Here is a 22,413-nt window from a genome sequence, read left to right as displayed (position 1 = left end):
TATTTCATATGTCATATATAGACATATCACTGCATTCAGGGGTGAGAAGATTGTGATCGTACACACTGTCTAATTTCTTTTTTTTTAAACATATATATGATTTCAAGTACCAGTATTCCAAAGTAAAACGGAGCAAGAATAGTTAGAGTCTGAATTTTCTGGATATTGTAGGACTTTAATTATTTTTGAATGAATTATTCATTCCCACGATATATAAATTGGATATTCAGTTATTTTATTCAAGTAAACAAAACATCTTCGTAGCTTAAGTATTAAAAATAATTATTCAGGATCACAACTAAAGATAAGTTAAGGGAAATCAATACAAAGTCAGATCGTGACATCACTTTTTTTTTTTTTTACCTTCAAATAGTTTGTTTTTTTCACAAAATATTATGCATTACATCTTAATTTTTTTTAAATTTAATTTTAGAACACATTGGTTTTCCTTTAAATTTGTTTATTTTAAGATCTACACTGAATAAAAAATATTTTTTAAAAATATTATTGAAAATTTAATTTTTGTTATACAGAGAGAATGTCTGTAAATGTAAAAGATGGCTAGCTTATCAGTTACTTATATACTATGGCTATTCTTTGGATGGCTTGGTATTCACCATCTTTATCTGGGCCGTCGCAATCATGCTATTGTCTGGTTTGCCACACTTGGGGGTGGATTTGGAATAGGATGGCTGAGAGATTTATGGCGTATACCATCTTATGTAGAATGGGCTACAGCAAGTGGAGATTTTCAAAGGCGTTACCTTTTAAGGTAGGTATATGAACATTTACAAATTCAATTGAGATAAGTAAAGAAATAAAGTAGATTGATATTTTAGTATATTTTTTAATCTAAAGAAAGTGCTCTTATATTCCAAACATATGGACTTATTATGTGAAGTGTTTATTGAAATTAATGACATTTTAAAATAGTCAAATGTACTAAATTCTATACCTGGACTTAAATGGTAGGCTATACCCTTTTTACAATACCTCTATTCAACGTGTATCTTTGTTGAAGATGAGTGGACGCAATTCTCAAAAATGGCTCTAATAGTTTTCCTAGAAATTTGACAGTTGCCATATACCGTTAGGAAAAGAACTACTAACATATTGGCCATACTGGGAAAATCTAGTTTGACCATTATAATTTTTAAAGTAAAAAAAGAAATAAATTTAAATTTGGCTAGAGAATGATAAAACATCTATCTTGAACGAACTTTACGTTTTCAGATAATTCTCCATTCAATCAGGATTTTAAAAAATTAATATTCAGTAACATTTTGTGCATTGTTTACTAAATCTAGATCCAAAGGACTATCATTGGAATATTTTAAAGTAAATCTATGTATTCGCTTAATCAGGATTCCATCTTGGGGGGTGGGGGGTAATCAACAGGTCACTGTTGCTGATAGTATCTGGCCAGCGAATGTGAAAAATTCTTCATAGGAAGCTGTTTATAAAAGTTTGCACTTTCCTAATGGCAGTTTTAGTTGTTCTACAGGTCTCGGCTCCATAAAGCAAAACGGCCTTTACATTTGAGTTATAGAGGCGAATCTTTGTTGTCAGGGAAATTTCTCTAGATATCCAGATTTTCTTAAGCTGTATGAAGGCGACCCTTGCTTTTCCAATTCTTGCTCTGACATCAGCATCAGTTTCACCTGTTTAATCTATATTACCCAAGTAGGTGAAGGATTCTACTTTCTCCAAGGGACAGCCATTCAAAGTGATGGGTTCTGTGCTAGCTGAGTTAATCTTCATTATCTTTGTATTATCCTTGTTAATAACCAGCCCAGTTTTTTATGATGTGTCTGCTACTAAGTTAGTCTTTTCCTGCATTTGCTGTTGGTTGTGGAAAGAAGTGCAATGTCATCTGCAAAGTCTAAATCATCCAGTTGGTTCCACAATGTTCAGTGTATTCCATTTCTGTTATTGTTTGTAGATGTTTTCATGATCCAATCAATACAAGTAGAAAGAGAAATGGTGACAACAAACAAACTTGTCTGACTCCTGTTTGCACTGGAAAACTTTTTGTAAGCTGGTTACCTAAAAATAGTAGGCCCTAATATTCAATAACTTAAAAAGGGATTATTCAAATGATTTGAATCAAAGTCATGACAATGACATAATTTTTGTATAATGATTATATTTTTGACAGCATGCCAATTAATAAATAATGACATTTTATTCAAATTTGCCTTCTCACGCTTCTTTATTAGTATTTTTCTTAGAGGGGGGCGCTGGCGGATTTTTAAAAGAAAAAAATACGAAAAGGGGGCGGTAGACAAAAAAGGTTGAAGACCACTGATCCAGACCAACAACAATAAATCTGTGCAATTAGAAATATTTTTACCATTTGTATTTGTTTAGCGCTATTTCATGCTTTTAGCTTTCTCAATTCCGGTATGCCATGATCCTATCACTTATCTGGACCAGTTGGAAAAAGGGGGGAGGAAAGTAAAAAATGGATATCTTGGTGAATTTTAGTGAAATCGTTTTTTTTAAAGTATTTACAAAAAAAAAAAAAAGGGAGTGACCCTAAACTCATGGCTTTCGCCTCCTAAAGCTGACATTCTAACCACTCTGTTAGTGAACTGCTTATGACTATAGAAGATTGCATAGTTTTGTATTGTTTGTTTTAAACTTGCTTTAAACGGCGACCTTAAAAGGGGACTGATTCATCTTATACCACCACTTCAGTCTAGTACCATTTCTTTTCTTTGTTTGAGGTACCATACAAAATAATTAATAACCAATAGTTAATTAACTAATTGGTTAATTCTTTTTATTGATTTTTGTCTTGTCAGGTAAAAGAAATAATTGTGCTAAACTTCAGCTTAAACCGAGATTGGGTGTGGGAGAAATGACATATTATTTTTACCAGACAGACAGACAGACAAAGTGAGTTGATATAAGCTTTTTAATTCTTTAGCTTAAAACAATATTGTCAAGTTAAAACTGATGTCAAGTTTGTTTGGTTTATTTGAGCTTCTATGTAGTCAAACATATTCTTTTTTGAGTTAATTCAGCATATCATTGAAAAAAAAAATAAAGTTCTTCTTTCAGACCTTGCAGTTCATGTCATCATACAATATAACTTGACTTCAAAATGAATAAAGTACAAGCAAATCCAGGGAGATAAATTAAAAAAACTAATGGATAAGAATAAATTCACAAATCCAAGAAACACTTTGCATAGAGGGGCCCACATTTATCAACATTTATACAGAACATTCTGATTTACAATGCCTAAATTTCTTACTCCCAAGTGCAGTCACCATAGGACTAGGACATCATAGTTAGTTAAGGATGATTGGAACAATAAAATTCTCCACTAGACTTGAAGAAATAACTTCAAGATCGTTATTGATTAGGACCATCTTAGTTAAGAACAAAGCACTTTAGACATACAGCAATTACTTGCCTAGGAAAGGGCATAACCCTTGTAATACCTATCAACAATCAAGTTAAGTTTTGTTTTTTAAGAAATTTATCTCATTTTTTTTTTTTTTTTTAAGGATAAATAAAAAAATTTTTTTTATCTCATTATTAACAGCTAGAAAAGTCAGAAAAGTCAACTGAAAGATCAAAACCTTACAAGAAAGCATTAGTAGGAAAAAAATATTTTGAGACAATATATAATTATTTTTTCACTTCGTACCTGCTGATATAAAGTAAAATTATAATTATGTATCTGAATTGCAACAAAACACAGTAACTTGAAAGTGATGACAATATCTCAAAGAGTTAGTGTTTATGACAAAACAATGTTGTTGTTTTTTGACATCACAATGTATTTTATATGTGCCAAACGTTGATTTGACCCAGCAACAGTGTGCGAATTAGTGCTGGCAATGTTAATGCTGTGAAAGTTATTTTTTTCATTGTTATTTTATGTTTTTAATTGCTTGAACTTTATCTTGTATAGTTTCCCTTGGCTAAACATTTGGAATTTTATTCTTTCAACATGTTTTACAGAGAAAAATGTTTTTAGAATGGGGGCTTAAAAAGGTAGAAGGTAGTAATGTGGGATAATGAGCTCAAGACAATCATTTTTTGTGTTTTAAATGTGTTATTTATAAAATTTTGTGTAAATGAGAAATATCCTAAAAACATAATTGGTTATTAATTTGGATCATAATATATTTCTTAGAACTAGAGCTGTTGACTTGTCCACAGCTAGTCAGTTCTAAATTTTCTGATGGTAGTGACATGGATTTTCAAGATTTTCATTTTCTCAACATTTTCATTTAAAAAAATAATAATCTTCATTATCTGTAGAAACAACATATACACTAGATTTACTCAAAATTTACTTAAAATGTTTACATCACATAGATGAATTCTATTCAGTGATTTGATTGCCAGGGGAACAAAAAAGTTTTTGTGGCTGTTTGTTTTTGTAAATGATAAATGATATCTTTTGTCTACTTTGTGATGGTAAAACCTCAAAATTCTAACCCAGAGGATGTATTTTTTATTATAAAAATCTTTTGTTTCAAATGTTTCTCTCAAACAGTTGACTGAATGGAGTTTGTTTGCTACTTATGACTTAACAAGCAGCCTTTATGATTTTCTGCAGTTTTTTTTTATTTTTGATGTTCAGATTGCCATACCAAGCAGTGATGTTAAAACTGCAGATGGTAAAACATTGACAAGACCTTTTCACTAACAGTTAAGGAGGTCATTTTTCTTAGTAATTGTAATCTTCAATGCCCTTTTTTGGTGATGATAATCAGTATTTGCTGTAAAATTTAATTTATCAGCTAAGACAGTGCCAAAAAATAAAAAGCTTGCACTATTTCAATATTTTCTCCAGCTGCAGAAACTTTTCCTTCTATTTTGTACAAAAATGATCATTTCCTTTTTTTTTTTACATTTATATTAAAAAGTTATTGTTGCAGTATTCTTCAATATTTTTTATTTCTTTAAAATACTCATTTAGGTCTGAGCTCTCTAGCAGGGCTAGGAGAGCCGCATCATCAGCTAATTTTGTCAAGGAGCAAAAAGGATATTTTTGTATAAAATGTACCACTATGGCAATCACAGAACCTTGAGTGCCCCTGTATTTTAGTATACTCTCTGGGGTCTTTGTGTCAAAAATTCATTAGCCTAAAGTTGGATTAATCTTCAACGCTTTCATTTTTTCAATAAGTAAATGAAGTTGTTTGGTATTAGCTATTGAAAATCAATAAAAAACAAACTTACATAGATATTAGGTAAGTCTTGGGGTTTGTAGACACTATTTAAAATATATAGTATGACATCATATACACCTTTATCCTGATAAGCAAATTGTAAAGAGTCTTAGGTGCATTTATTAAAACCACCCAGTAGTAACTATTGGTATGTCCAGACCTCGTCTGGATAAATATGATTTAAAACAAAAACAAAAAAAAATTTGGATCATTAAATTTTTCCTAAATCTAGATCTTAGAGACTTTTCTGAAGTCGATTAGTTTTACTTTTTTTAAATGTTCATAAATTAATTTTAAAATAATTTTTTATTTTATAAGTGCTAATTTGTCTTGTACAAAAAGGGTATGTATTCTCCTTTAATTCAATAAAAGTAAAGTAAAGTTCCCCTTTCAGATCTTTTGGTCCATAGGGCAGATGATGGCCCACAGTTAAAAAGGATGTCATGTGGCCAGCACAATGACCAACTGCCTTTACTTTTCTCCCAAATCCCAAAATTTAAAATAAAAAGTCCCAGTCTTCACCAAGATGTCAGGTATCCATTAGAGCTGGATAGACTCAAAGGCACCAAAATTAAAAATCCTTGGACTCAAACCCAGGACTCCCAGTTCAGAAGCCAAGCACTTTACCACTCAGCCACCTGTCTCTTTAATTCTATACCAAATATATCATTTTCTCATAACAAACAAAAAAAGTTATAAAAGTTTAGTCAAAGCATTTTTTCATACACTCTGCAAGGGTGAAAATATTAATTCTGGTGATATGTGGAAAATAATTTCTGAGTTAAAGAGATAACAATTTTATTGTAGAAATAAAATGTGTGTAAGCAAAGCAATACTAGTCCATTTTTTGTAAGCTGGAGGATTTGCATAGTCTTTGAAAAAAACAACACATTTTAAGAAAATATTTGTTTATTTGAGGGCTATCTTGATGACTGCATTCCCTAAGACATTTATCAAAAGACATCTAAGGAGTTGAATGTACCAATAATTAGTTGCCTTTGCCTTTATTTGTTCCTTTTTACTATATAAATCCAGTTGACATTGTAAAAGTATGTTACCTAGATATATCAATTTTAAAATTAATCGAAATTTGTTTTTATAAGTCTTTTAATTCCTTTTTTATTTCTTTTCAGAATGTCATTAAAGAAATATCCATCATGTAGCATATTCAGACTATTGGGTTTCTTTTTTATGGGATTTCTAGCTGCCTTGGTGTTTTCTGGAGTTATTCCTAACTATTCAGAAGATGACTGGCTGTCTAATCCTTTGTATTACTTGATTTGTCGATGGTGTTCAAAATTGTTGTATGTTTGTGGTGCTATTTTAGGTATGATAATTTTTAAAAAATTTCCTTTTGAATTCCTAAATCAAGAAATAAAAAAAAAAAAAAGTCTTATACTTTTCAACCAATTCACTAGAAATAGTTTGACCTTTCAGCAAAATAACAAAACCTGTTTTCATTTGCTTGCCAGCAGAAGCTTTGTTTGAAAAAATTTAACACCTCGTACATTTCATGTGCAAATCATCCCATTGCAATTCTTCCGATGAAAAACATGAAGTCAGTCTTCTACTCTTCATTAGAAATATTAGTAACAAGGTCAGTCAATGTCCATAACATAACTTTTTCTTCCTTGTGACAGGCAAGACATGGCCTAAATTGTGCCGATGTGCCTCTAATCAAAAATTAAAAAAAAATCAATCTTCCTTGTGATCCCATACTTATCTCATGCTAATCCAGCGAATGCTAATGTGGTACCGAACATCGGAATGAAAATTTTCCACATCTTTTAAGTACTTCTCGGAACTACCTGTGGTTGAAAGTTTAATCAGGGGCATAGCTAGGAATTTTTCATGAGCTTGACCTCTTTGGGGGCCCCTGCATTTTGCGTATTATTTGATATTAAATGTAAAAGAAACTCTCATTAGGGGCCCCCCTCTTTGAGGGGGCCCAGGGGGATTTTCATAATCTCTTCCCCCAACTTTATATATGCCACTGAGTTTGATATTCAATGCAGCTTTACACCAACTTTCCGGTTTAGAGTTTATGGTTTTGATATTATTCTGCAATTTATGAAGAAACCTTTTGTTTCCCTCTGTCAAAGATCGGGCACCATCAGTCCAGGCCAACCCAACACTTTCTTCATAGCATTGAATAAATACTGATATGAGTTTGTGTCTTTGATTGAATGTTTCGAAATATTGCAGATAAAAATATTCTTTGCTTACTTTATACTTTGTACAATGACATGTAGAGACAATGTTTCTTTAGCCTCTTCATCTCAAGTGATAAGAATACGAAGTTTCAATTATTTATAGAGATATTTAAAATTATTTATTTTTTAAAATATATTTGCATTTTTTAATATGTTTAATTTGTGAGCACACCTGATTTCTGTAGGTGTCCACGGGCCGCATGAAACAGTCCGGCCGGCCGCATGTGGCCCGCGGACCATAATTTGCCCACCACTAATGATTAATTAGTGTAAGCACAATTAGTTTTAAATATTATCATTTTTTTAATTTATGAAAGGATGAATAAATAAGAACAAATATGATACTAAAGAAACACTATGAATTCGAATACATTTATCAATATTTTGGAATTTTTATAGAAGTTGACATTCCTTCAAAACAAATAAACAAGATAAACAAAAATTTCCCATGCATATGCTATTGGAAGACTTAGACTAAGATCCTTTCGCGCCATTTGGCACATTGGGCGGCAAGCTGTCTCCATAAAGATCTTTCACTTGCAATGTCTGAAGCCTCTTCCCACCTGGTGTCTAAAGTCCTCCATGAAAGTGTGGCGCTAAGTTATACCAGAACATCCCTGTTTGGGCTTTCCTTGTATTGACCTCCATGTCATTGCATCTCTTGGTATATGTAAACCTCATGCAATGCTTGGTTGCTGTTTTGATTTTGTGAAAATTACAAAATGTTTATTAGGTGTAACTTTAAAAAATGCAGTCCACAAAGGATATTTATTTACTCCAAACACATCATGACATATAGTAATTGCATACATATAAGTGTTACCCTACAAAAGTACATGTTAATTGCATAATCAGTGCTTCAAGAAATCTTAGTATTAAAGTAATAATAATTGTCAGGACTTAAATAATGTAGTATTAGATATTATAAATGTCATGGTAACATAAGCTTAATTTTACTTACAATATGTGTGTGTATTAAAGAATAGTTAGTCGACCCACGCGTAGCATACGCCACTATTTTGCAGGGTCGCCCTTAGGACACTGCAACCTATGCGACCGCAGTAGACCCTGCACTTTCATAGGACCGCGCTAATTCTAGGTGTAAATTAGGTGCAATCTCCTGAAATTGCAAAATATAAGCAATGTCTTTGCGAACGCCGGTATAAACAGCATAGAGGGACTTCTAATGGTCCGACAGTAAGGTTGAATTAGCCATGGCAGAAGTGTTTTTTCTAGGACATCGAGTTAGTTACAACTCATCAAGATCACAAGAAGACATCATCAAACGCATCTTAGACATCAACGTGCCCCGTAACCAAGAAGCAAGTCAGAGGTATCTTGGGACTGTGTAATTTTTATTGGACTTTTATTCCAAATTACACAGCACTCACATCAACCTTGATTAACCTCACCAAGAAAGGTCAACCCATTAAAATTCCATGATCTATGGAATTACATGAGACAATTGACAAAATCAAAGCACCCCCATGAGAGGGTAGAGCTACAGACCACACTACAGGCCGTAGCAGCTAGGATAACCCTACACAAGGTTATCACTGCTGCAGCCTGTATTTACCGCCAGGCTCTCCATTGAACCCAACAGACATGGAGAATCTCATAAAACAACTCCCTCGGCCCTACATAATCCTTGGGAATTTCAATGCCCATAACACTATGTGGGAATCCAACAACACTGACACAAGAGGTCGTATGCTGGAGGATATCGTCCTCCAACATGATTTATGCATACTTAATGATGCATCAACTACCTACTTGCATCCAGGAACTGGATCTCTCACGTGCATTGACCTCACCGTATGCGTCCCCGGACTTCTGGACGATTTTAAATGGTTAGTAAGCAATGATCTACGTGGAAGTGATCACTTCCCAATCATCATTACTAACAATCTCCCCTCAGTTGGGACGACCTCAGTGGTGGAAGCTGAATAAGGCCGATTGGGAACAATGCCAAAAAAGATGCTCCGAGGATATCACAGAAAATATCCTCGATGAACAGAACCTAGCTGATACCTTTGCTAGCAAGCTACTTAGTATAGCCAGGAAAGTTGTCCCCCTAACCTCCGCAAATCCAAAACGGCCCAGCAAACCATGGTTTGATACAGCTTGCAAAAGTGCTATTGGCGATAGGAAAAAACGACTGGCTGCATTTATAAAGAACCCTTTCCAGGAAAACCTAAAGCTATTTAGGATAGCTAGAGCAAAGGCCAGACAAACCATACGGTCAGCCAAAAGGAATTCCTGGAGAAGTTTTGTCGGCAGTCTGTATGCCAAAACTTATGCTAGAGCGGTTTGGAAGGCAGTAAGGCGAATCAAAGGGAAATAATTAAATATAATAGGGCATTTGAAAAACCAAGGACGAACTGTCACGTCCCCCAGAGAAATAGCTGACTGCCTTGCAACCTCAATAGCAGAAAAGTCATCCACTGCAAACTACACGACAGAGTTCCAAAAAGTCAAAACCAGGGAGGAAAGACACCCCATTGATTTCAGGTCAGAGAACAATGAAGACTACCACAAACCGTTCTCGCTTGAGGAACTGAGGGACTCGCTGGACAAGTCACATGACACAGCGCCTGGAGAAGATGAAATCCATTACCAGTTCCTCAAGCACATTCCCGAACCCTCATTGGCAGTACTGCTTGGGGTCTATAACTGTGTGTGGCAAACAGGCGCTTTCCCAAACAGCTGGAGGAAAGCCACAGTTATACCGATACTTAAACCGGGAAGAGACGGCTCTGACCCAGCTAACTATCGACCAATAGCACTAACAAGCTGCATCTGCAAAACCATGGAAAGAATGATTAACAGTAGGCTGGTCTGGTACCTGGAGAGGAATAAAGTGATCTCCAACTACCAGTGCGGATTCCGGCAGGGGCGGACAACAACTGACCACCTGGTAAGGCTGGAAGCTTATATTGGAAATGCATTACTCAGAAGAGAACATCTAGTAGCTGTATTCTTCGATATAGAAAAGGCCTATGACACAAATTGGAAACATTGCATTCTACGTGACCTGGAGCTTATGGGGGTTAAGGGACACCTTCCCCGCTTTGTGGGGGAATTCCTGAAAGACAGAAAATTTCAGGTTCGAGTGGGCAACTCCGCTTCTGACACTCATGACCAGGAAATGGGTGTACCCCAGGGCAGCATTCTGTCAGTCACCCTGTTCAACATTAAAATAAACAGCATCATAAATGCTCTGTCCCCTGGCATAGTGTGCTCTTTGTATGTTGATGACTTTGTCATTTTTACTTATGGGAAAAACATGAACACCTTAGAAAGAAAATTACAGCTATGTTTAAACAAAATTCAAAATTGGGCAAATGATAATGGTTTTAAATTTTCGGACTCCAAAACAGTTAGTATGCATTTTTGTAATTTAAGGGGATTTCACTCAGACCCTGAACTATTTATACACAAAAAAAATATCCCTGTCGTGAAAACTACAAAATTTTTAGGCCTCACTCTAGATTCCAAGATTAATTTTCTCCCCCACATTAAGGAACTTAAGAAGAAATGCCAAAAATCATTTAACATACTCAGAGTACTCAGCAATACGGACTGGGGAGCTGACAGAGATACCTTGCTGCTGCTATATCGGAGTCTATGGATCCATAATATATGGGGCAGCTAGGAAATCTTACCTAAAAATACTGCAGCCCATACAAAATGCTGCCCTGCGTCTCAATCTCGGCGCGTTTCGTACATCACCTATCCCAAGTCTCCACGTAGAGGCTGGAGAACTCCCCTTGGACATAAGAATGAACAAGATTGCAATGCAGTATATAGTCAAGCTAAAATCCAACCACACGAACCCTGCTTTCGACTCCATATTTAACCCTCAAGATGTAGAACTATACAATCGAAGGCCTAACGTCATACAGCCGTTGGGACTTCGAATGAGAGAATCCATCCAAAATTTAACCCCACCAATTGACCAAGTTTCTAAAATAGAAATCCCACAGAACCTTCCTTGGTTGATGAATAAACCCAAATTAAATTTATCCCTTCTTAATTCCAAAAAAGAAAATACAGGCCCAAGCATACTACAAGTCCACTTTAGGAACTGCAGGAGAGCTACGGAGATTATGGCAACATTTACACTGACGGATCCAAAATGGATGGAAAGTTCGCGCGTGCCTACTCCTTTCTGATCAAAACAATCTCCCGTAGACTCCCCGATGGATGCTCCATTTTTTATGGCCGAATGACATGCAATATTGCTTGCACTTATGGCCGTCAAAGCATCAGACAGAAGAAAATTTATCATATGCTCCGACTCCAAATCTGCATTGCAAGCTTTGGGGCCGATGAAGACATTCCATTGGTACATAAGAGCCTAAAGCTGTTGGACCAAATATTAGCTGACCATAGGGATGTCAACTTCATCTGGATCTCCTCCCATGTGGGTACAGAGGGAAACGAAACAGCAGACAGAGAAGCAAAAAGAGCCCTAAATCAAGCGGGGCCAGGGACCAAATTCCCTGCTCGAACTTGAGACAGAGTATTGCCTCTGCCACCTATCGAGAGTGGCAGGATCGGTAGGAGGATGAGACCCACAACAAACTCAGACAGATTGTGGCGGATGTCAGGTGGCAGCCCACATCTAAGGGTCTGACAAGGCGTTGGAGCACGACCATGTCCAGACTTGGGATTGGCCACACCTACATCACGCACTCCTCTGTGCTGAAGAGAGAGGAGCCCCCTCTTTGTGAGTACTGTGACTCTCGTCTCACTGTGGATCATATCCTCATTGATTGCTCCAGATACCAGGATATTAGGGGGAAATTTTATAGAGCGCACAACTTAAAAACACTATTCGAAAATGTCGACCCTGGGAAGGTACTTGCTTTGTCCGGGAGGTGGGGTTGTCTACGAAGATTTGATTTTTGAAATTGTGAACATATAATATTTACAAAAGATTTTTACTATCTTTACTATTTTAACTGTTAATATACCTTGTTTTTAACAACTTAACTAAATAAAATTTAGCTCTTGTGGTATAAAGGGAGAGTAACCTTTTAGGGATTACGGGCACGACATGGCCTAAAATGTGCTGATGTGCAAAAAAAACTCAAAATCAAAGCATTTTCCAAAGACGGTATACCTTTCCACCTTGCTGCATACGCCTCATGAACAGCCACAGGAGCATGTCTCATGCAGGATTACCAATGGCCTTTACATTCTGTATTCTTCATCAGCAGGAAACTCACGTCAGCTGAAACCAGATACTCCACAATAGAACGAGAATGTTTGGCCATTGTCTGCGCCATATCCGAATTTGACAAATACTTACTGGGTGCACACTTCACATAACTTACTTACTCATGCATCATTAGCTTTCTTAAATTCGAAAAAGATGGCAAACGGAAGGTTGACTCGTTAGAGTTTACAGCTCATAGATTACCAGTTCGAAGTCGAGACGATCCCAGGACACATGAATGTTTTTGCTGACACTTTATCAAGATGTACTTAAATAATTTTCTCTTTATCCTATTATGTTATTACAGATACATGACATAAAATTATAATTGTGATTTTATTTCACATATATTGTAATTTGTTGCTATTATTTAAATGATTTACATGTAAAGTTTAATTATTTATAATACTTCAGATTATGACATTTCACATATATTATATTTGTATATATATATATTGTGGCATAGACGCATTTTTTTTAAATTCCATACAAAATGCTAAAGAGAACGGGGGGGGGGGGGTATTAATGTCACGTATCAACTTTATGACTTTATTAAACCTAACCTAGGGTAATTAAACTTAGTATAATTTTTCCCAGTAGGGAAAGTTCCCACGTGCAGATGTCAGAAATACCCATGACGTAATCTGACACGCGTCCTGTGATAGCGTGCCATCTGACAGCAAGCGTCTGGGGGAAGGGGCTAAGGAAACGCGGGATCTTGAGACTTCAGTTGTGAAGTGCCGACAATGGGTTCAGCAGTCCAAGACATTCAGCTATTGTCTCAACGATGCGGACAGTCCAATTGTCTAACATGCAACCAGTCCGCCTACCCGGGGTAAATTTCTCTCTATCATTTCAAAGTCAATAATCGGAAAAGCGGGTATGGGCAGGACCGACGTAATAGGCCCCGACCATACAACGGCAACGATGGGTTTATGGTCGCAAAGAGTGCTACCATCGGATAACCTATCAACTCGATTCCTTCTACCAGATATATACCAGGATGTGAGCCAGGTGGCCAGCATCCCTCGGGTACCCCCCCCCCCACACACACACACACTGTACCAGAGCGCCATGATGGCCTCACGCACAAACAAGGGAGTTGTACCCCCCCCCCGGAAAACCCGAAAGGTGACCGCACCAGGAGGCAAGGGGGACGTGGTGCACTCCCACTCATCAAAACCCGAAAGGTTACCGCACCAGGAGGCAAGGGAGGTTGGTGCACTCCCACCCGGTTACGACCGTAGCAAACAGCTTCGGATTATCCACCTCAATCTGAATCGGCAGTTCTCACTGAAACGGATCGAGGTCTATACGATAGCAGAGCGATGTGAGGCAGATGTTCTAATGTGTCAAGAGACTCTACGCTCAGACGAAGGACCACCGCTTTTTTTATGGCTTTATCGCTTACCGGTGTTCCTGCTCGAGGTGCCAGATACTAGTAACGTTCGTACGAAATACGCTTACGGCCCGAGTAGTGAAATACAGCGCCCCTGTGGGACCCGGCGAGACGTATACTTTGGCAGTTGAGGTGTACAAACATGGTCCGCAATTCGCATGCGTAAACCTATACAATCAACCTAAGTCTGAGTTGCAATTCAAACTGCGTGAGCCATTTGACACAAGGATGATCGTTGCAGGTTATTTCAACGCTAAGTCCCCCGCGTGGGGATGACAGAGGGCGTCGACTACTTGAGATTTGTGACGAAACAAAGACTGTCCCCCGACCTTCTTGCACACCGGCAATGGGGGCGTGTCGCGACCAGACTTGTCACTGGTGTCAACTGACTTAAGGTCACAATCGAGAGTGGACGTGCTCGAAGATGTCGGTAGTGATCACCTGCCGGTCTTGGTCACAATCGAACTCAAAAAGCTCAACGTGTTGACCCCATACACAGAACCAAAATGGGTGTACAACCGTGCTAACTGGGGTCTGTTTTAAGAGCGTATCGGATGCCTCTCTGAACGGACTGGATATCCAAGCTGATTGCATTATACGGACTCTTTGTCGAGGCCATCTTGAGTGCCGCTTGAAGGGCTATCCCGAGGTCCTACGGTAAGCGCAAGTTTAGGCCCTTTTGGTTTCCCGCTCTGGCACGCCAAATCCGACTGAGGCGAGCTGCACGTAGGCAGAACAGTCGTCGAAAAACCGATGAAACCAGACGAGCTTACAACAAGCGGTAACAACGGAGGTAAAGGAAGCTATTGCGGAGGGTACGAGACTAAAATGGGCTAGGACATGTGCTAACCTGGATCTCGCGGACGGGCGCCAGGCATGGAAACTTCTCAACAACTGACCAGGGCGAAAGAACCAAAAGCAGCAGCGCCCCTGCAAACGGCTCAGGGCATGGTGGTCACAGACTGTAAAAGGTCGGATGCTCTAAACCGTGCCTTCGCGGTTGGCTATCTCCAAGTCAAGTAAGAGGAGCGAAGTGTCGAAAGCTTCAGACGGCATCAGAAAGGCCAAAGCGAAATGCAGTATGGTCTATGGTGAATATGAGACGAGCACATTCATTAACTCTTTCACCCACATAGATCTAGATATTGCACTTCCAAATTGCAAATTGCGCAAGGCACCGGGGCCAGATGGACTCAACAAAATGTTGAAGAATATCGGCAGAAAGAAACTGTAGAATTGATCAATCGTACGTGGACTCTAAGGAATTTCCCTAAGGCGTGGTGAGTGGCAACGACCGTTCCCCTTCTCAAGAAGGGGAAAGTCCCGGATCGTGCGGAAAGCTATCGACCCATGTCGTTAACGTCCAACGTTGGGAAGACTGCTGAACGTATGATCAACAAAAGGCTCACATTGTTAATGAAACGAAAGGTCTTTTCATTGCTCCTGAACAGGGCGGGTTCAGGCGTCACAGAAATGCGATCGACGAGGTGACATTATTTATGCAGAAGGTGGCGGACGGCTTCCAATGGGGCAACACAAATCGACTTGGTCAGTCGACGCTAGCGGTATTTTTAGATCTCAAACAAGCCTATGACAGGGTATGGAGGCCCGGTTTGTTGTTGAGACTGATGAACCTAGGTGTCGGTTCACATATGCTTAGGTGGATACAAAATTTCCTTAAGTTACGAACGATACAGACACGTGTTGGTAAGCACATATCAAGGAAACGTCCACTGGAGCAGGGGGTGCCACTGGAATCGGCACTCAGCTGTACGCTATTCCTAGTCGAACGACTTACCGGCTCTCTTACAATGCCAAAAGCTTCTGTTTGCGGATATTATGTTGTGGGAGTCGGGGAGAGATCGCCAGCAGCTAATTGGCAGGTATTAACAACTCTATCCTGCTACGCCAGAATGTGGAGCCTTGAGGTAAACCACTCGAAGTCGGTTTACTCTTGGTTTACGCTTAGACGTGACATATTGAAGGAACCAGTTGAGCTACGAATGGACGGTAAGATTCTAGCATGGGATAAAAATCCCAAGTACCTCGGGGTCATCCTCGATCTGACTGACTGTGCGATCATATCTAGCAGTTGCGAGACACGCTAAACATTGTGAAAAAACTAGCTGGAACGAAGTGGGGAGCGATAGCGGATGTGCTGAGAAGTCTGTACATGGGTGCAGTACGCTCTCACTTGGACTACAGTCTACCTGTTCAGGTCTGGGCTTCGCAAACGACTCTAGCAAGCCTAGACGCTGTTCAGAATCGCGCCTTACGACCAATCTGTGGAACTTTCTTTACAACGCCAATTGCTGCTGGCGAAATCATAGCGAACATACAACCGTTGAAATTGCGAAGAGAGCGAGCCGTCATACTAGCTCAGGAGAGATACATGCGGCTGGAAAAAGTATGCCCACTCAGAAGTCTGGTCGACAACTGGGAGGGTTGGAGACGTCTCAAAAAACCGGCCCTGCTTCATCCATGAGGCGCGTGGGCTGGTCAGAGAGGCGAATCTACAGGTGGAACGGGCTGTTCTTTCCCGTCCGGTTCTTTCTTCCCTATGGAGGCTCTCGGCATGCCAACGATACCGAAGAGCCTACTTGACCCAGTGGTAACAAAGCAGAGTGATCCTACACGGCTACTTCATGCAGCCAGTGACAATCGCATCATATCCAGCCGGAGTGACCACCATCTACACAGACGGCTCTGTGCAGACGCTTGAGGACACTGTGAAAGCTGGGTAATGGGCGGTAGTCCGACTCTCTGGCACCCTCGAATGGGTTCCTGCCAGGGGAAAAACAGCCACGAGGCTGAACTGGAGCCAATGTTCCAGGCCCTGGAATGGGTGGAAGGAAAAGTACGGAGCGGGGCTGCGCCAACCAACGACGTAGTCGTTCACTGACTCGATGTCGCACTACAGGCCTTAGTGGGGCTAGAAGAAGTGTCAGAAGGGTATGGGACGTCCTCACGGTCGGAGGTTGTCTCGTACGATTCGGTGTGAGCATTACTTTACAATGGGTGCCCGCCTATTGTGGAGTGGTAAGCCACGACTTGGCTGATCACTTCGCAAAAACCGCGGTCGTAACGGCACTCGTGCATGATGAACCGTGCACTTACCAAAGAGTACGATCCCTGGCCGACAAACGTTTGTTGGCTCTTTGGTACGATGGCTGGGACTCCGGATAAGGGCCGGTGGAGGGAGAATTACGACACAAGGTACTGCCACTGCACGGAGGACGACGAGACAATAGAACACATTCTGTATGAATGCCGAGTTCTGCACGAAAGACGATAAGGATATGATAGAGAGAAAACTGGTACATGACCGACACTAGGGCTGTCCTTGTACGGAGACAAGGCGACATTAAAACTCATTGCTCGCTTCCTCTCACGTGCTTTAAGGGAGTAATTACCAGCATAGTTCGTTACTAAGGGGTTTCTGATTCGGGAATGATTTGATTTGTTAAAGCAAGTGTCTGGGTTGAAGGGGCTAAGAAAACGCGGGATCTTGAGACTTCCGTTGTGTAGAATATTTCATAGAGATAGGACGTATCTTAGTTTTGAGTTGTAACTTGCAGTGACAAGTCTTATATTTTATTAAATCTAGTATTTATCTGAATATATTTTATTATTGAGCTTTGAAAGAATTATTCATCTGATACAGTTTTATTTCTGTACAAACTTTATATTTTTGTGATTCCAAGTTTTGTATTAAAGTTCTGTATTTGAATTAAAAGGATCTTCATTTATTGAATCTCTGAGACATATTTAGATCTAGAGATGTATTTACAGAATCCCCGTCATTTTGTAAAATCTCAACAATCTTCAATAAAAGAAAGTATTGTGACAATTATATGTAAACAAAGAAATAGACCGGTATATTTTAATAATTTTACTCTTTCTCTCCGTAATTATTTATCACATTCTGGTGGAATCAACGCTTGTATCGTCAGTTAGGAGAGAAATAGTTAAAGTTGTAATTGGTATTTTTTATATTCTTAATTTTTTTTTGGTTTTAATGTTTCTTTTTCAGGTGTTTATCTTGTTGCTAATATAGGAGAAATAAGATGTTCATTGCGACAGCCATTCATGGGATGCCTTTTTTCTCTTCCATGGGTATTTATTGGCGATGGTAATGTAACTATGGCACCACTTCTGGCTGGTTTAAGTACAAAGTTCAAAGGCCTTCAGTGGCAGCAGGTAGAACATGTGTCCAAAGACGATAAGACCAAATTTATATTTGATATTACTGGCTACTGTTTGGCCTCGATAACATGGATATTTTTAATATTTATTGGTTTGTACTTTAATGCCACTGTTGTAGTTGATGATGAACGCATTCCATTACGTTTAGCTTTATCCAATTTTTTAAAATCTGATGTTTGGATTCGAACTAAAGATTCACTCTATCAGTTATACAAAATATACAGTCATGCTGGATGGAAACGGATGTATTCTGATGCTAAGCATTTGTTTGATCTTTCTGGAGAGGGAAATGCATATCGCGTAAGTATTTATAATTATAATGTTCAAATTCATTTAAAATTATTTGTGTCTCTCTCTTTTTTTTTCAATATTATCATTTCTATATATGATGTATGTCATAAAAATATCATTTTAAAAAAATCAATATTTCATACAGAGTATCATAACATATTTCTCAGTTTTTAAATCTTGAAAGTAAAAGGATAACATTTCTTATTAACAGACCGCTTTAAGTTGGGGCAAAGGAAAATGTATACTATTTCCTTTTTTACAATTCCTCTTTTCTGCTTGCAAATTCTTCATGGTACCGGTAACTTGAATCTGGGTGGGTGGATGCAGATCTCGAAAATGGCTATGACGATTTTTCTAGAAATTTGACGATTTATGTATATATTTGGAACAAAAATTACTAGCTAAATGGCCACACAGGGAAAACTGGTTTGACCATTATGATTTTACTAAATATTGTAACGAATTTCCCTATCCAGGCTCTCTGAAAATTGCACCACATGACACCACCAACGTAAAGAACTTGACAACTCAGGGCTCCAAAGTAACTAACACTTTAATACTTGTCACGAGTTGTTGATAGAAGTGCTAATTCATTGATGGTGCTGAGAAGTGCTAAAGTTGTAGACTCTTTCTTGAGATGTCAGATGTTTCAAGAAGGTACTGAGACGTGCAGGGGATTCTATAGATGTATATCTCTAGTAGGGGTGCACCGGATAGTACTTTTTGATATTCGGCCGGAGCCGAATACCCAAGTTTCTTATAAATAGCTTGTGTTGCTGAACATTTTACGAAACTGTTAAAATAACATACCTATATTGGTTGTTGTTTTTTTCGTTTTATTTATCTTTTTGTTTTAAACTCTGTTACTGGTTGATTTATTCAAGCTTAATAGTATTTATAAACAAGTAGGAATATCACATATTAATCTGTGTAGCATGAGCGTGTCTGTGTGTATCATGGGTGTAGCCAGGATTTTTTTTCGGGGGGGTTTAGGGGGGGGGGATTTTTTTTCTCCCCCCCCCCGACCCCCCCCCCCCCCCCGCGAAAAAAATATATTTAAATGTATGTATGTGTGTGTGTGTACATAATCTTTATTACATTCTGACCCTTCATTCTTTCGTAAGACGTTTATTGTGCCCTAGAGTAGGTTCTTCCTGGAGTCAGTGGAAAAATTGTTGACTCCCCGCCATTGTTAGCAAGAGGGTCCAGGGGAGCTCCCCCAGCGCGGGGCGAAGCCCCGCCGCCAAGAACTATTTCTGGTATTAAAAGCCAACAAAATGCATATTCTAAGGTATCTACAGTGCATTTTCCTGCTATTAGAAAGTTTTATTGCAAAAAATTAATGTGCTATTCTTACTGACTTAGACCCTCCCGCGCCTTTTTAGGCGCATTTGTCTCAAGCTGTTTCCACAAAAATCTGTCACTGGTAATGTCTGAAGCCTCTTCCCACCTGCTCTGAGGATCTCCATGAATGTGTGGAGCCAAGGTGTACTAGGATGTCATCGCAACTCTTATTATGCGTTATTCATTTTGTCGGAGAACATGTCCGCAAACCTCATGAGATCTCTGTCACAATCTTACTAAGGGGTCGACTCCCAGTTCGTCAAAGGATTTCCTTGATTTAGAGACGATCTCTATAACTGACTCCTAAAATCTGTCTTAGCCATCTTTGTTGAGCCACATTTAGTGTTTTTCAATTTCGCTGCAGTTTATTAATGGGCACCATCACTGGTAGAAATGTGTAACCTCTCTTGAATACGCTCTTGGAATTAGGTGACTGTAGTTTGCTTTAGATTTTATATCCAAAGAGATGTTTTATCGTCAAAATCATCTGTTGGGGGTTTCAAACTAACGAATCTCTGGAGTTACTGTTTTTTTTTTTTTAAATTCAAAACCCCATTTAGCTACGGTCATAGAATTTGGTAACTGTAGAATGCTTTAGAATAATATTGAAGATAGAGGTTTTCCACCTCAAAACGCTCTGGAGGGGTTTTAAACTTTAAAAAAAAGCCATCTATTGGAGAGGGGTTTAAATTCAAAACCCCCAATTGGCTTGGCTACGCACACATAATTTTAGTGTGTAATTTGCTTTTTTTTCATATTGAAGAGGTATTTTTTTTAGCATCAAACCCCTCTGAAGGGGGTTTAAACTCAAAACCCCTTTTGGGAACGGTCATAGCATGTTGAGTGCGTAGTTTGCTTTTTTTTTACATTGAAGATGTATTTTTAGCTTCAAACCCCGCTGGCGGGGAGTTTAAACTCAAAACCCCTTTGGCTACGCTCATAGATTTTAGAGTGTGTAATTTGCTTTTTTTATATTGAAAGGTATTTTTTAGCTTCAAACTCCGCAGGAAGGGAGTTTAAACTCAAAACCCCTTTGACTACACTCATAAAATTCTGAGTGTATAATTTGCTTTGTTTTTAATATTAAAGAGGTATTTTTACCTTCTAACCCCGCTGAAAGGGGGTTTAAACTCAAAACTTAGTCAAAATCCATTTAACTACGCTCATAACATTTTGAGTTCATAAATTGCTTTTTGTTTTCATGTTGAAGAGGTATTTTTAGCTTCAAACCCCGCTGAAGGGGGGTTTAAATTCAAAACTGAGTCAAAACCCATTTAGCTACTCTCATAAAATTTTGAGTGCGTAATTAGCTTTTTTATATTGAAGAGGGGGTTTATCGTACATTTTGGAGGGGGTTTTAAAATCAAAATCTTTCTTAACTATGCTCTTGGAATTTTAGGATTGTCGTTTCCATTTTTTTTGTTTTGTTTAGAAGTGGCGGATTTAACTGCAAAAACCCCTGGTAGGGGGTTTTAAACTGAAAACCCCCTGGAAGGGGTTTTAAACTCAAAACCCCCAGGTAAGGGGTTTTAAACTAAAAAACCATTCGCTGTGTTGGGGCAAGTGATGGTTTAGTATTAAAATATCACCTAAAATAAACAAAATCAAAGGAAAAAATCAGTTACTTAATTCCGATCCCCCCCCCCACTGGGGGGATATTCATTTCGGGGGGGGGGGGGGAGGTTGAACCCCGAACCCCCCCCCCCCCCTTTGGCTACGCCCAAGGTGTGATGTACGAGGCCTGCAAAAGTAAAGGCTGTGTGTGGGAGGGTCAATGTAAAATATGCAATTATATATTGAACTAGTTACTAATGTAAATATCTCATAAGTAAAGTGCAATCTGGCTTGTATAGTAGTTGGATGTATGTGTTCATGAATTTCAGACTGGTCATCAGACTTGTAATGTAAAGTCCAAAGACCGCTTCTGGTTTTGGATTCAAGGGCTTAATACTAATAGTAGCTGCTAGTTAATAGTAATAATATAAGCGTAGTAGATCAATTATTTATTGTTTAAAATAAATCCATTTGCGGCAAACGATATTTTATTATCTATTATACCTATTTATAGCTTGAACCTTAAATGTTGTGTCATCCACACCCTCCTACCAAAAAAAAACACAACATAAATAGACTGTGTTCGACTGATTGCAACATCTGGTCAGATAGACGTAGTGAGCCTACACATGTAGTCCTACTGCAGTGTGTATAGTTGATTGTGTTGTCCATAACGCGTTTTTTTTCCTTGGGCATACGCAATAGTGTTGAGTGGTCAGACCAAAAAGATAACACATTGGCATGGTCAGTCAAGCATATAGATAAATTATACCCGTACACTAGTTACAGAGGTCGAGGGTTTTTTAACACTCCAGCATATTATTTCTTTGTTTCCTAGATCTAACTGCGGTACTATTGTTCTATTTCTTTTATACGTTTTCCGTTATTTATTAAGTCAAAATAATTAAACAATGAAATTAGCTTTCTTTCTAAAGGTTTTAATACAATGCAAAAAATACACACACGCAAAAAGTACATCTTTGT

General features: G+C 38.5%; 1 protein-coding gene across 5 annotated transcripts in view; it reads left to right on the top strand.

The window, feature by feature from the left end:
* The window catches only part of LOC106061350 (dnaJ homolog subfamily C member 22-like), a 38,076-nt gene that overhangs the window by 4,393 nt on the left and 11,270 nt on the right, over positions 1 to 22,413 (top strand). For 4 of the 5 annotated variants that reach the window (XM_013219452.2, XM_013219450.2, XM_013219451.2 and 1 more), the window contains exons 2-4: positions 534 to 772; positions 6,332 to 6,525; positions 18,068 to 18,540. In XM_013219452.2, coding sequence (XP_013074906.1) covers positions 558 to 772; positions 6,332 to 6,525; positions 18,068 to 18,540 — 882 coding nt within the window. In that variant the 5' untranslated portion in view covers positions 534 to 557. Of the gene's footprint in view, positions 1 to 533; positions 773 to 2,807; positions 2,902 to 6,331; positions 6,526 to 18,067; positions 18,541 to 22,413 lie in introns of those variants that run through there. The other variant, XM_056013977.1, reaches the window with a different exon arrangement.

The sequence above is a fragment of the Biomphalaria glabrata genome, chromosome 16 (genome assembly GCF_947242115.1).
Source record: "Biomphalaria glabrata chromosome 16, xgBioGlab47.1, whole genome shotgun sequence".
In the NCBI taxonomy this organism is placed as follows: Eukaryota; Metazoa; Mollusca; class Gastropoda; family Planorbidae; genus Biomphalaria; species Biomphalaria glabrata.
This window is presented reverse-complemented; position numbering and strand designations above follow the sequence as displayed.